Source organism: Mustela putorius, unplaced genomic scaffold, assembly GCF_011764305.1.
Source record: "Mustela putorius furo isolate JIRA1106 unplaced genomic scaffold, ASM1176430v1.1 tig00001075_pilon_pilon_pilon, whole genome shotgun sequence".
NCBI classification, from domain to species: domain Eukaryota; kingdom Metazoa; phylum Chordata; class Mammalia; order Carnivora; family Mustelidae; genus Mustela; species Mustela putorius.
Window position 1 is genome coordinate 392,240 of NW_025421560.1, and position 13,596 is coordinate 405,835.

At 43.3% G+C, this 13,596-nt stretch overlaps 1 protein-coding gene across 13 annotated transcripts in view; it reads right to left on the bottom strand.

The window, feature by feature from the left end:
- Nucleotides 1-13,596, bottom strand: part of TTC13 (tetratricopeptide repeat domain 13) — a 75,569-nt gene that overhangs the window by 26,078 nt on the left and 35,895 nt on the right. For 7 of the 13 annotated variants that reach the window (XR_006608746.1, XM_045087238.1, XM_045087230.1 and 4 more), the window contains 6 exons: nucleotides 13,213-13,305; nucleotides 10,469-10,585; nucleotides 9,163-9,273; nucleotides 3,616-3,698; nucleotides 1,718-1,859; nucleotides 1,296-1,470 (listed from right to left, as the gene is read on the bottom strand). Coding sequence is in view for 12 of the 13 variants with exons in the window: in XM_045087238.1 (XP_044943173.1) it covers nucleotides 1,296-1,470; nucleotides 1,718-1,859; nucleotides 3,616-3,698; nucleotides 9,163-9,273; nucleotides 10,469-10,585; nucleotides 13,213-13,305 (721 nt within the window). In the remaining variant the exon portion in view is untranslated. The remainder of the gene's footprint in view (nucleotides 1-1,295; nucleotides 1,471-1,717; nucleotides 1,860-3,615; nucleotides 3,699-9,162; nucleotides 9,274-10,468; nucleotides 10,586-13,212; nucleotides 13,306-13,596) is intronic. The other 6 variants (XM_045087235.1, XM_045087232.1, XM_045087231.1 and 3 more) reach the window with 1 other exon arrangement.

A 13,596-nucleotide genomic window follows, 5' to 3' on the forward strand; every position in this document is an offset into this window, starting at 1 on the left:
TAAATTTCTTGAAACATGAGTTCAAATTAAGAATTTCCAATGAAAATTTAACAACCAAATTGAGAAGTAAATATAAAGATGTTCTGTAAGTATAAGATATACATCGGGTTTCAAAGACTTGGCACAAAAAATAATGTAAAATACCTAATGATATTAATGAATAGTGTTCTCATATTAATTATATGCTAAACTGATACTATGCATATACCAAGTCAAATCAAGTGTATTATTAAAGTTAATTCTCCATGTTTACTTTTACATTTCTCACGTGGCTACTAGAAACTTACAACTCCAGGGCTACTAATTTTTTACAGTTGGACAGTACTGGTAGGAGATGGTTAATGATGACAAAGGGAAGAGCAGAAGTGGAAGTAAAGATTTGTGCTCTGTGTGAACAATAAAAAAATTATCGTGATGAGCACAGAGAATGTACAGAATTACTGACTCATTATATCATGTGCCTGAATCAAACATAACACTGAATGTTAATTGCACTTTAGTTAAAATATCCATTTGAAACAAAACAACAACTAAAAAAATTACCATTACGTATGGCAAAGAAAAGGTGAGACTCTGACAAACCAAAGACAGCTTAAAGATTGGCTTTCTTCCTCATCCCAAATGAATGTCTCCAAAGTATGTGAGAATTGTGAAATGAAGGAATGACAGATCAAAGATGCCAAGTTTACATTTAACAGTAAAAGCCTCAGAAAATGTTACTTTCCTCTGACTCTTAGGTCTCTAGATAAGATGTGATGAGAAACATCGATACCCAGATGACTGTCACTTTCAGCTCAGAATAGGTTTTTCTGACTCTAGTAAAATCTTTTTCACTTTAAAAAGAAAAAATATATAGGCAGTGGCAGACAAAGTACTGGGCCAGTCTTTAGGAGACAGGGGCCCAGGGATGCCTGGGTGGCTCAGTTGGTTAAGCATCCACCTTCCACCCAGGTCATGATCCCGAGGTCCTGGGATCGAGTCCCACATCAGGCTCCCTGCTCAGCAGAGAGCCTGCTTCTCCCTCTGCCTACTCCTCCCCCTGCTCATGCTCTCTCTCCCTCACTCTCTGGCAAATAAGCAAATAAAATGTTATAAAAAAATATTTTTTAAAAAAACAGAAGACAGGGGCCCTTATCCAGTCCAGGTACGGCTGCTAACCAAGGGCGGAGCTATGTTCAAGGTACCTCGTGTCTTCAAGACTCAGATGCCTCCTACGAATCCTCAGAGAAACAAGCAATATGATTTCTGCAGCTCTGAGCATTAAAATTCAATGACTGGGCCATTTCATGTCTTACCTCGGAGATATTTCACTTTCAGATACTCCGGGCTAGCCTTCTGGCCCGGGAGAGGATCATTCAGCATGACTTTAGTCTGTGCTTTTATGCCTTCATAGAACTGTCCCATGGCAACATGGCTGAGTCCTTTCATGTACTGGCACACCTCGTTGTAGGGCTCCAGCTGCAGGCACCGCTGCGAGGAAGGAGAAAAGGCTCTATTAGCATCAGTACAGGCGCCCATGACTTTTAAGTGCTTTATCCTTCAGTCTCGAGTTGGAAACGTTTTCCCTCCAGGCTAAAGCAGACCAAATACACGCTCTTAAAGTAGTCTATAGGACGTGGCAATGGTTTTCTCCCTTTTTGTTCCTGCAGAAACACGATTCCTGGCCCTCCTCCCCATTCATCCCGCTCAAGGTCCTTCGCTTGTCACTGAGGCCCACCTTGAAGTTCTTCAGGGCTTCCTGCAGGCTCCCGTGGTGATAAAGCATCATCCCCCGGAGCTGCAGGGTCTGCACGTGGTTCTGGTTGAGCAGCAGGGCCTTCTGAAAGCTCTCGGTGGCAGCTTCGAAATTGCCCAGTTCTCTAGGTATTGGGCAACAGTGATGAGCACATTGCAGAGCATTTCAGTGAACACACGGAGTACGCTGGCTTCAGGATTACGGTCCCACATGTGAACCCGACCACACCTTGATGCGGATGTTCCCGTCTCCAGTTTGCCATTTTACGGCTCAGCTACATCCCACTTACTTTTCCTAAATGCTACCAGATTGTAGACACGCACAAAGCCCTGGGAAGTCTTTGGGGGATGAACTTACTGATTCCCAAAGACAAGCACCTATTCAAAATCTTTACCCCAATTCATGAGCTCCAATCCCTAAAAACCACGTGTAAATTTTCGTATTTGGATAAAACCATGCTTCTTCCTTGTGGGGGGAAAAACCATGTAGTTTACAATCATATATAGGTTCATCATTCTGAATCAAATTCAGAAGTTTATATTTTATTTTTTCTGTCACAGAAGTTAACTTCACTTAAAATCTGGCAAATCGTTTCATAATTTAAAATTTAAAACCAAAGTCTACTTTAGAGTTGTGGTCATTTCAGAATAGAAATGATTACTACCAGCCTTCTTTTATGTATTACGTGTTTACAAATAAAAAAATCACCTTCGAAATGTTCCATGTGTCAATTTTCTGTTAATAATGAACGTTCTTAAATAATATAACATTCACTTAAATTTCTACATTTTACTAATTACTCTGGGTGCTTTCAAATCTGTTTTCAGTGTGCGTCCCCAGCAATTCTGTGGGATAGTAAGGATAAAGGTTATCACTTAAACCCAAAACAAATCCAAAGACACTTTCCTCAAGTTAGTGTAAGAGGGCTTCTCCGGCTGCCGTCATCAGATAAATAAGCTCTTGGATTTGACCCTGGACCTCTGTCACTGTGTCTTTTCTAACTTTTACAGTAGCTTGCAAGGGAGAACCCCGAAACTCAGGGAAATCAAGGACATCCAAGTATAACATGGGCCAGCTAGAACTGGAACCACACCTCTTGACTCCCGAATCCCGAGCCCCTTCTTTCACGCCACACAATATCCTTTTCAGGTCAGAGTGTAAAAATGTTTGAAAGTCAATACTGGTCAGGGTAATGCATGGAATCGGATGCCAGAGTCTAGGCACAACTTCTCAGTCCTGATAGAGATGCGTCATAACTATCTCATAATCTATCCTGTTAGTGATAGGGATGCAGCATCATTTTCCAGCCTTCCATCTAGGATCTTCAAACAATCACAGTGATGTGGGAATCCAGCTTCCTTATTGCCTAGAAAGCAGCAGCAGCATCTGTGACTCAACAACGTATAAGGCCACTATTCAAAACGACCACCCTCGAAGAACTAACATTTTCTAGACCAATATATATGAAGAGAAGTTGTTTAAAGAGGTAATAATATTATGGAGAGGATGGTTGGGTGATGGACACTGGGGAGGATATGTGCTATGGTGACTGCTGTGAAGTGTGTAAGCCTGACGATTCACAGACCTGTACCCCTGGGGCAAATAATACATTCTATGTTAATAAAAAAAAAAAAAGTTCACAATAAAGAAATAAAAGAGGGGAAGGGGTAACAATATGTATTATGATATCCTCTGACACAGTTCTTTCTGTATTACAGAGAACGTCTCAACAAGCTTGTAAGTGCTTATGTGATTCAGAATGACAATCTCTTTTGGTTAAGAAATGGAATGTCTTTTAAAATATCACTACGATGTGAGGCTCTCTTGTCCCCCCCACTGTACGCCCTACCTCCTATCCCGACTACTATTGCTTTTCTTACCTATAGGCCTGTCCCAGACTTTTATATGCATCAATAAAATCAACTTTCTGCTTCAAGGCTTCTTTGAAGGATTCAATAGCTTCCTGAAAAAAGGACATAGAAAATTATGTCATCGGCATAATTGTTGAAGTCGAGTTTCACTTAAATCACTAAAGGACTTAAAAATATAGTACACATGGTCTCAGAGTGATTTTTTTAAATACGAGGACTTCAAAAAAAAGACAGGTAGAGAGTATGAGGCAGGAGGACTTAATTTCAACAGTAAACAAAGGCATTGCTATGAATAATAACAGAGCCGTAGAAATATCTCCCTTCCAGATGGGAAAATGGCTTCTTACTACCTTTTTCATTAGGGCTTTGATTACTAATGATATCACCCTTGTGTCAAAATCATTTCTTTAATTAATAAAGGCCTTGCGAAATGAAAGTCAGCTTGCTAACTGTGTGAAGTATAGTCTTAAGTGACTGTAACCAGCAGCCCTTAAAATGAACCAACAAAAGAGACAAAAAAGTAAGCCCAGCCTGACGTTGTTCATAAAAAAAGCAACAGGGCTCCCAGACTGACTGGGAATCAGGAGGATTCCCATGATCTACAGGAAAAAGAAAGAGCAAAAACAAATCAAACAGAAGCCTTGAGTTGGGGGCATCTGGGGCATAGCTCCTGCCGGCAGTGGAGAAGGGAGCACAGGTGCTGTGCTCTAGGGAGGAGCCCCTGGGACACACAGTGCAACTGGCCACTGTGGAAACCTCTGGAAACTGTTAATGAAATATACCGTTCTGCTTCACGATAATAGTCTTAAACTGTATTCAGTGTACTTTCCATTATGACTTGACTACTGTAATAAAAAATTATAAAGACATTTCACACATTTCCCAAGGAAAAGACGTGTCTTACTTAAGTCAGTGGCTACAAAGTTATCATGATCTCTAATGGCTTTGAAGAGAAAGGCTAAAATGTCTGTGTATTTCACAACTAATTAGATAATTCATAGCAAAAAAACTACGAGAGATGTCGTATGCCTTGCACATGGTAGGCACTCAATAAATATTTAATGATTTCATAGACACATAATCCTAATTCTTTTCCAAAAATCACCCATTCCCTGCTTCCTGATTTTCTCTGTAGGGGGAGCAGGGTCAGAGAGGCTGGCTTCCAAATTCTTCTAAGGCCACGATGGGGACAACCACCTACTCTTTAAGGAGTCCCACCGAACGTGTTCTGTTTGGTAGAAGGATGAGAACGGATAAATTTTATCACTTCTGAAATGAAGACTACTCCTCATTAGACTTCTGGCCCTGGCCTTTTCTTGGATCTTTTGGGAGCATTACAACTATATTTTAAATTCAACAAACATGTATTGAGCGCCTACTATGTGCCAGGGGCAGTGTGAGGGGGTAGAGGACACAAAGACGAGCAAGTCATTCTCTCTGGCCTCGAAGAACTCAGTCTAGTTAGAAAGCCAATTACTTAACCAGGTTATTAGAATACAAACTAAGAGCTACGATAGAGATATGAGTCAAAGTCTCGGGGAATAAAGAGAAAGGAAGAACTAACTGAGACGGGGACACCAGGAGAGGTTTCATGGAGGAAGTGGCGACTGAGCTGGATCGGGGAGGAGGAGTTTGGTAAAGAAAAAAGAGGGCATCGTGGACAGGGGGGACAGTGGTGCAGTGGCAGGGTGCTCAGCAGTGGCGGGGAAGGCAGGAGTGGAGGAGAGGGAAAAGATGGGGCACAGGCTGGTGTGGGGAGCTGGGGCCGGGGCGGTGGGGGTGGGGAGAAGGACCTCTGCCATGCTCCACAGTCGGGACATCACCTGCCAGTGGTGAGAACTGGGGGCTGTGAGTGGCTGTGGGACCTCACCAAACTGACTCTTTAGAGAAAATGCCACGAGCCACGACAGGGCAGACGGGTTGGACAGGGAAGGGAGCGGAGCCCCACGAGGAGGTGACTACAGAGGTCCACGCAGGAGATCATGGAAGCTCAAACTGAGACTGTGTCCCTGAAGACAGAAAAGGAGGGTCAAACTCCGGAAATATTCTTAAAAGCCAACAAAGAATCTGCTGGCTGTGGATATGGGGAATGAGGGAGAAGGAAGGGGAGAAGTTCAAAGCTGGGGAGCCTGGGTAGAAGGTGAGAGCGTGAACGAACATAAGGAAGTAGGGGGGACAGCTGCGGGCGGAGCGGGGCGGGGCGGGGGTGGGAGGAGGTCAGGAGTCCAGCCGGGGTGTGCCGAGTCTGGGGTGTTTGTGGACGTCTAGGAGAGATGCCCAGGAGACATCTGCTGCCCACTGCACTTACAGCATGCTGGGACGCCACAGTTCTTCAAAGTCTGATTTCTCTTCAGCTTTTAAGAGTCTTTGGTTTCGGGGTTCCTGTCTAATCACTGCACAGCTCTCTACCTCATTCTGCCAAAGAGGGGACATAGCAGAATCAAGATCTGAAGCCACTGGGAACAAAGACACTACGTTCGAATGAGTCAATGTCTAAGCACACGGACTGGCTGTGAGTTGATCTGCACCGCCAGCGGGAGCGCCGCCACCTTCATCTGCCACCGTCTTGGCTGGCAGCGGGCAGTAGTCCCTCACGCGTCCCGCATTTATTGCAACAAAGAGAACAGTCTTCCGGGACTCTCTAAGTGAAGGCTGACCCAAAAACAGGAGCTCAAGATACACAATGTTTGAAGTATCTTTACACCACAGATAAAAGTCTTCACTGTGTTTTCCCCAGGGAAATCCAAAACGTCTGCTATATCTACCTGATCGGACAGTTGTGATATTTGTCATGGAATATCGCCTAAAAGATTTCTAATGTATTATACCGTAAAGTAAATAAACACATCACCCACTTAATTAATTTCTAAATTGATTTGGCCTAAAGAGACCAGCTTTAGGATACAAGGATAGCTCCAATTCATGGGTCCGTGTAATATGTTGTCTCTACGGTTAACAAGAGAAACTAAAGAGAGCTAAACTAAGTTCGTTAATTTAATGAAGGCATGTCACCACTGACTCAGTTTTCCAATCTGTGTAACTGGGACACCCTATGCTCCTTCTACACTTCACGGGGATGCCGCTGGGATGAATGAGATAATACGTAAACTTTCTGACCACCTCGACAGCAGATCTAGAAAAATGCAAAGGAAAAGTTCCCATCTATTCCACACGCTGATATTGTGTTTATGAGCACAGTGAGGAGGAGAAAGCACCAAATCATTTGGCGAGACCGGTTCACTGAGGGGCTTCTAGTGCTCGTGGAACAGAAGTACAAGGTCTGGGTTCTTATCCCATGGATTTGGAATAAACCAAACTGAGTGTCAGCCCTTGTCCGATGTGCAGTTAGCATCTCTGTTACGGCTCTTTTCGGAAAGATTCTCATTTCAAAGTAACACAAAGAGCCCTCCCTACCAGCGTTCCTAAACCAGCTTTAGAGTCTACGGTGAAATTCTCTGTTTGCATTTGCTCACTTCAAAGAATATTTTTTTTACCTCTCAGTACTGATTGCTGGTATTTTTTTGCATTTCCAATCTTGTTCTCCTCCATGAGATATTTGAGGCAGAGACTTCAACTATAGTATTGTGATTGTGAACTTTTTAATTTAAGGCAACTGAGAGAACGTAAGAGGAATAGCGGGCAGATACAAAAGAAGCTGGAAAAGCCCATCTGGCAGCTGCGCAAAGCACATTTCAAATACCTGCTCTCAGTGCCTACAACCGCGGGTCTGAACCCGGGCAAGACAGGAAGAGCCTGGGTGCGGACCACCCTCCACAGACTCGCAGGAAGGACAGAAGGAAAGGAAACCTGCATGCAGTCCCCTCCAGTTTGGGTTTTAGCGGATGGGAATTATCTTTCTAGAGTCCGTGAAACTGAGATGAAATGAAACAAAATCTGTCATCACAGAGACCTGATCCATGCTCACAGCCCCTGCACACACACGATTTTACTGAATCCCCCCGCAAGCCCTTCCAGAGGTGGGGGGCAGAATCCTCTCTCCGCCACAGACGGAGGGGGTGGGGCTGAAAAGCTGAAGTCCTGTGGCCAGTGGCAGAGTTCACAGGATGCAGGGTGGACGCTTGAGCCAAGGCCTTCCAGCTTCAAGTCCAAGGCTCTGTCCTTGAGATCATTTATTCCTCTCGGACTTACTGAGCACCTTCTATGGGACAGGCACAGCCCACAACACTGAGGGTTTACAACAGAGGCCTTTGGGAAGGTAAGCCGTCCCTGCCCTCCAAGAGTCTGCGCACGACCCCCGAGGAACTACTTTCCACAATCAAATGTGTGTCCTTCCTGCCAGGCGCTATTGAACTTCTACACAACTCTCAATGCTCCGGTGACGAACAACCCGTCTGGGAAGACTCTGTTGAGCTCCTGGTTAGCGGGAAGTGTTTCTCGCCTGCAGAGGCTGACTTTCGGGCCAGCCGGTTTTCAATCAGACGGGGATGGGACCTGCATTAGAGCTCTGACCTTGTGCGGGCCATGGGCACCGAGGACCAGAGATGGTCCTCCCTGTGAGGACCAGAGCTCCACTCTCGGCTCCTAGCCGGGTGTCTGCCCCAAGGCCAGGCTGCTGCACAATAGGTCCTCAGCACCCTCAGGGACCGACCAAGGGCAGGAGGCAGAGACAGGTTGGAAGGGACGTCGTCACCCCATATGTCAGTCGGCTTGGATGACCCCTTTCCTGCTTCCCTCAACCCCGTCCCAGCTAATAGCGGTCTCCAAGCGGCAGCAGCAACGTGCTTGCTGGAAAACTGTCTCCAGACCTGCTCCTGCAGCCCCCAGAACACTGCCAATGTCTCCCCATGGCCCTCTGTCCCTAACCTCTCCAGCCACTGGCGTGTCAGAACCCCCTTCCTAAGTGGCAGATGGGGTCTCGGTGATATGCTTTCCCCCAAATCTAGATTTGTAGCTCCTCTGGGCCTACGAATTAAAGTCAAGGTGCTCTGCATATAGCACTGGAGACAGCTGAGGGCCTCCCCTTGGCCCACGGGCCCGCTCAGCAGACTGTGCTCAAGCCTGACTATGCGCTACACCACAGCCTGGCCGCCTCCACGCTCTGTGCCAGCGCTTGTACTCTCCTCTCTGCCTGAAGCAGCTGCTGCCCCTAGTCCGCTCCACCTGCAAGGCCCAGGACAAGGTGTACTTGTTCTCTGGAACCTTCTCTAATGCTGCAGTTTCAGTGAATCTGATCTCTGTTACCAAAGCACTTTCTTTGTTCATGCCACTTTTTTTTTAGTGTCTCTACCAAATGATAAATTATATGTGGAAGAAAACTTTGTAAACTGTATCCTTCCTCAGTGTCAAGTGTGATGAATTCTTTCTCCCTCTCACTAACCCTTTATCCTTTCTCCGCCTGCACCTTCCTCCAAGTACCTTCCACACAGTAGGAGCTCAATAAGTATGTAGAATCCAACTCCTTCCTAAAATAAACCGATTAGATAGACACATGAGTTGTCATTTTTAAAACACACCAAATGAAACCCACTAAGATCCTCCCACCCGCAGAGAAAAGCAGAATCATGATACTGTATACACAGTATACAACACTTTCACCTTCAAAAGTCCTCTGTGAAAGAAAGTTAGACCTTTGTATAGCATAGCTATAGGCTGGTTTTTGTTCAGTTCTAAGGACTGCTGAAAGTCTTCGTGGGCTGTTGCATAGTCCTACAAAAAGGAGAGTGGGGGAAAAAATAAAGTAGTATTCATTAGACATTCAGACATTTCTTACTTCTGACTGGTCGAGAAGAAAAAAAAAAAAAACAATTCATTCTGTGCCCTTTTTGGCTTTAAAGGGAACATTTCATATCCACAAATATCCATTGAATTCTTATCCTCTTTGTTGAAATAGTTGATCTCCTTAGGAAACTGAAGGGGAAAACCCCCCAAGCGTTTAATTTAAATAGACTTCTCTCGGGGTGCCTGGGTGGCTCAGTGGGTTAAGCCTCTGCCTTTGGCTCAGGTCATGATCCCAGGGTCCTGGGATCGAGCCCTGCATCGGGCTCTCTGCTCAGCCAGGAGCCTGCTTCTCCCTGCCCCCCTGCCTGCCTACTTGTGATCTCTCTCTCTCTGTGTCAAATTTAATAAATAAAATCTTTATAAAAAAATTAAAAAAATAGACTGTCTCAACTACAAAAAAGATTATTTGTAAAAAATAGTATTAAGGTTATAATCTGTTAGAGAAACTTGACAACTTATCGTTTCTGGTACTAACACCTTATTACACTGGACACTTGTACAATAATTATGCCATAGGTCAACCTTAAAATGTGTTATGCTGAGAATTTTTCAAACCTATTTTCTTGGGCAACAGGGAATTGTTACTAAAATGATGTAAACCCACTATTTACTAATTGTGACAACCATAAATATCATTATGATGATAAAAGAGAACCTTGCCAGATCTGGCCACTTTCACAGAGAAGCTCCAGTCTGGGAACCCACATTGGTTTTGGTTAAGGCTCTTGGGTGTGATACCCAAGGAAATTCAAACTGTGCTTTTCAGCTTAATAATCACGTCAAAAACATGAACATCTGTTTCTCTATGCTGACATTTGCAGAAAAAGCGGAAGTATAGTCAATGAACCAAATTTCTCTTCTCTTCTTTCTTTTCATCCCTCCGAGTCTAGAATTACTTACTGCTGACAGCTCAAGCAAGAAAATGTGTGCTCTTGGTACTTAACATTTCTCTACTCGGTTCAATTTCAGCTAAAGAAAGTGCTTTTTTAACTGTCTTGTATCACAAACATGTTATTATAAAGCCCCAAACCCAAATCTACTAAATAGCGGCTTTTGGAAGTAAATGGAAAAGTCCAGTCTTTATCACCACAAAAGGGAATGTGTCCAGGTCAAAACAACTTGCCTCTGATATGAAGTACAGTGTCCCCCGGTGTCTGTACAGCCGTGCTGAGGGCTGAAGCTGGATAGCTTTGGTGAGATCGTTCACTGCTTCATTAATTCGTCCCAGAGGGGACAGAATCTATAAATCCAAAAAGTGATTAGGGACGAAACCTTCCAGGGATCAACCCCAAAACTGCCAATGCGTCTGACTTCTCAATTCCACTTCACCACACTCCACTCACAGGATTACTTTCTTGGCCCACAAGGAACCTGACTCCACAGACTACACAGCAAGGTTCAAAGTCAACAGGCCCCTAGTCTGTCTAGCCGAGGGGGAGGCTGATGAACTAACCACGTAAATTGCTTTGTCACGGTTTCACATTCTGGGTTACAACAGATGTTGCTTTTTTTGAATTGGGAATTTTCTTTCCTCACCCCCTTTCAAAACAAAATTTAGCATTTCAAGGTTAATCTGAAAGATAACTTTGAACTACTAAAAGCAGAGAAATTGTTGGACACAGAGTGGAGTTCCCCATGGCCTTCGCCCTGCCCTCTGTGGTAGAAAGTGCTGGCGGACCATCTAAGATTCCAAGAGCCCCTTTCTGTTAACTCCCAGCTCATTGGTCACCATCTACAGAGCAAGCTTGCTTGGGAAGCCCTTGTGATCCAGCAATGAGCTCGTGCAGGTGACAATGACAACAGAGAAGACAGTTCAGAATGCAAAAGTACAGCAATAAGACATAAGAAGATCCAAAATGGGTATCAGTACTCATGCATTCAAGCTCAAGCATTTCACCCTGAGCGAATGTCCTGAAATTAGGCTGAATTTTGTTCTCATGATACAGTGATACAGGTCATTTCCATCAGGTTCTACTAGGTGGCTTCCTACTCTGCAGGAACTTAGGGCCGGCAAAAGAGACAGGATTCAGGAAGGCACATCAACAGTGGCAAGAATGGCAGCTCAGAAAAGGGAAAGAAGTGAATTAAAGAATATATAGCTGAGAATTCAAAAAGCATAGCAGTCGGGGGTTATATTTTGGAAGGAAGAACATCCCTACCTAGTTTATTAATTCCTAGGTATATAAATGAATTATCACACTCCAGCATAATAATTAACATGCATAATAATGACCCGAGTAACTAAAAAAAGGTTAAATTATGTTCATTAAATATAGACTTTCAGCAAGTAGGAAAGAGAAAGCACTCTCATTAAATGATTTCTGACATAAATAAATGATATACTATAATAAGCTGCAAAAATCACTCAGTACTGATGTTATTGCCCAGTAATGCCAGAGAAGGGGAATATTATTATATATATTTAAGATCACCAAAAATTACTTTTTGGATTACTGATATTATTTTTGGGTACACAACTAGCTTTTTATTTGGCACACAAATCTTCTAAAGCTACTATATAAATCTTTCTATGCACACTTAAGTTCTTGCTTTAACATAATATTTTAATGTAACATCAGAGTAATGGAGGGAAAAAGCATCAGCACCCCCTCCCCACAGCAAATATCACCAAATTGGCCACCAAATGCTCACCTTAAATACCAACAAGGTTCTCGTGCAGTAACAAACAAATTACAATCACTTAACCCTTATGGTTGCAATCCAAAATAGAAAAGAGATAATGAACTATATCATTAATTGAGAAAGATTTTTATTCAGAAACCCAAATTCCCAATAAAACATAAAATTCACTTCAAGAAATGGAACTGTAGAGACTCTAACTTTGCGAATACAAACACCAAAAACACAGTTTTTAAATTACTAAAACATTTAGTTTTTTTCTTTAGTTCTGAGTTTTCTTTCCCTAAAAGGCGGAGGTGGGGGGGTGGGGGGTTAATGTCATTTTTCCTTTAGTTGAACTATGGAATCCCATAAGGTCAGATGACTACGTCTTCTCCTGACTGGATACATTAGCAAATTCTAAAGCCCTTAGTATGGTTAAATGAACAGTAAAATGAAATCCTGTAGTTGACTATTAATTACGCAAACGGTAAGATGAACACATTTCATTTAAAAACATTAAAAGGAATACGTCTCCACACCCCATTCTCCACCTTGTCCCCAAAGACCAGGGCTCTCATTGGCTCTAGCGGCACCTGCTCACGAGGCCTCTGCAGACACACCCACACCTGCCCCTGCCAGCACTCCCCCAGGCCCCCACAGGTACGCCTTTCTGTCCCTGAAGAAGCACCTCCTCTTCGTGTCTCCTGTCACCAATGTTACCTGGTATCTTCACCGCGTTACCTCTGTCTCCCCTTCAAGTCCTAAGTTCCCTCAAAGACCGGCTGTGGTCACCCTTACCTATCTACGTCTCTATGCACATCTCACAAGAAGTATATGTAAGCGTAAACAAACACACGCACATGCACGCTCACACACATAAGTGCACACTTCCAGTGGTTATGAATTTCATTTTGACCATACTGTCATAGAGTTTTGCTAAAATACGTCATATATACACATGGCAAACATGATGTGTGATATATTTTTCAGTGAACACTGACAGTGGCACATGTCATAACCACATATTTTTATACTAAATATTACTATTAAGCGTTAAATTGGGAGTACCACCCAGCCCATAGTTTCTAGTAATTTCAACCATGTTTAAAGGCATTCAGTACCTATGGAGGAAAACACAATAGGTATCAGGGAGCTTTAAAATTTACAAGTAATAAGATAAAGGGGAAAAAAAATTCCGAGATTCTAGTCCAATAATGACAGAGGGAAAAAGAAAACCACACTCACTTCTGCTCGCTGTTCAAATACCTCTGGACGATCTGGTTCCAAGGTAATTACTCGGCTCAGTTCGAACAGAGCAAGCTCAGCGTTCTTAATGTCCTTGAAAAGGTATTAGCTCAGTATGAGATACACTGTTCCTCAAAACCAGGTTGAATAGTTTTTCTGAAAAAACTAATAATTTAGTCACGATATAACTACGTATTTAGAAATAAAAAGGAACTTCGCTTCTGTACAAAAGATCTGCTGGTTTAAGTAAGTTATATTATAAGTATTTAACTCACTCGAGTCTACCTGCCCATCAACAGCCCGTTAGACCTGGTCACATATCACAAGTTCCACTGCTGGTAGGACATTTTCTAAATTTAACCTATTTTAAAACCAAATCAATGA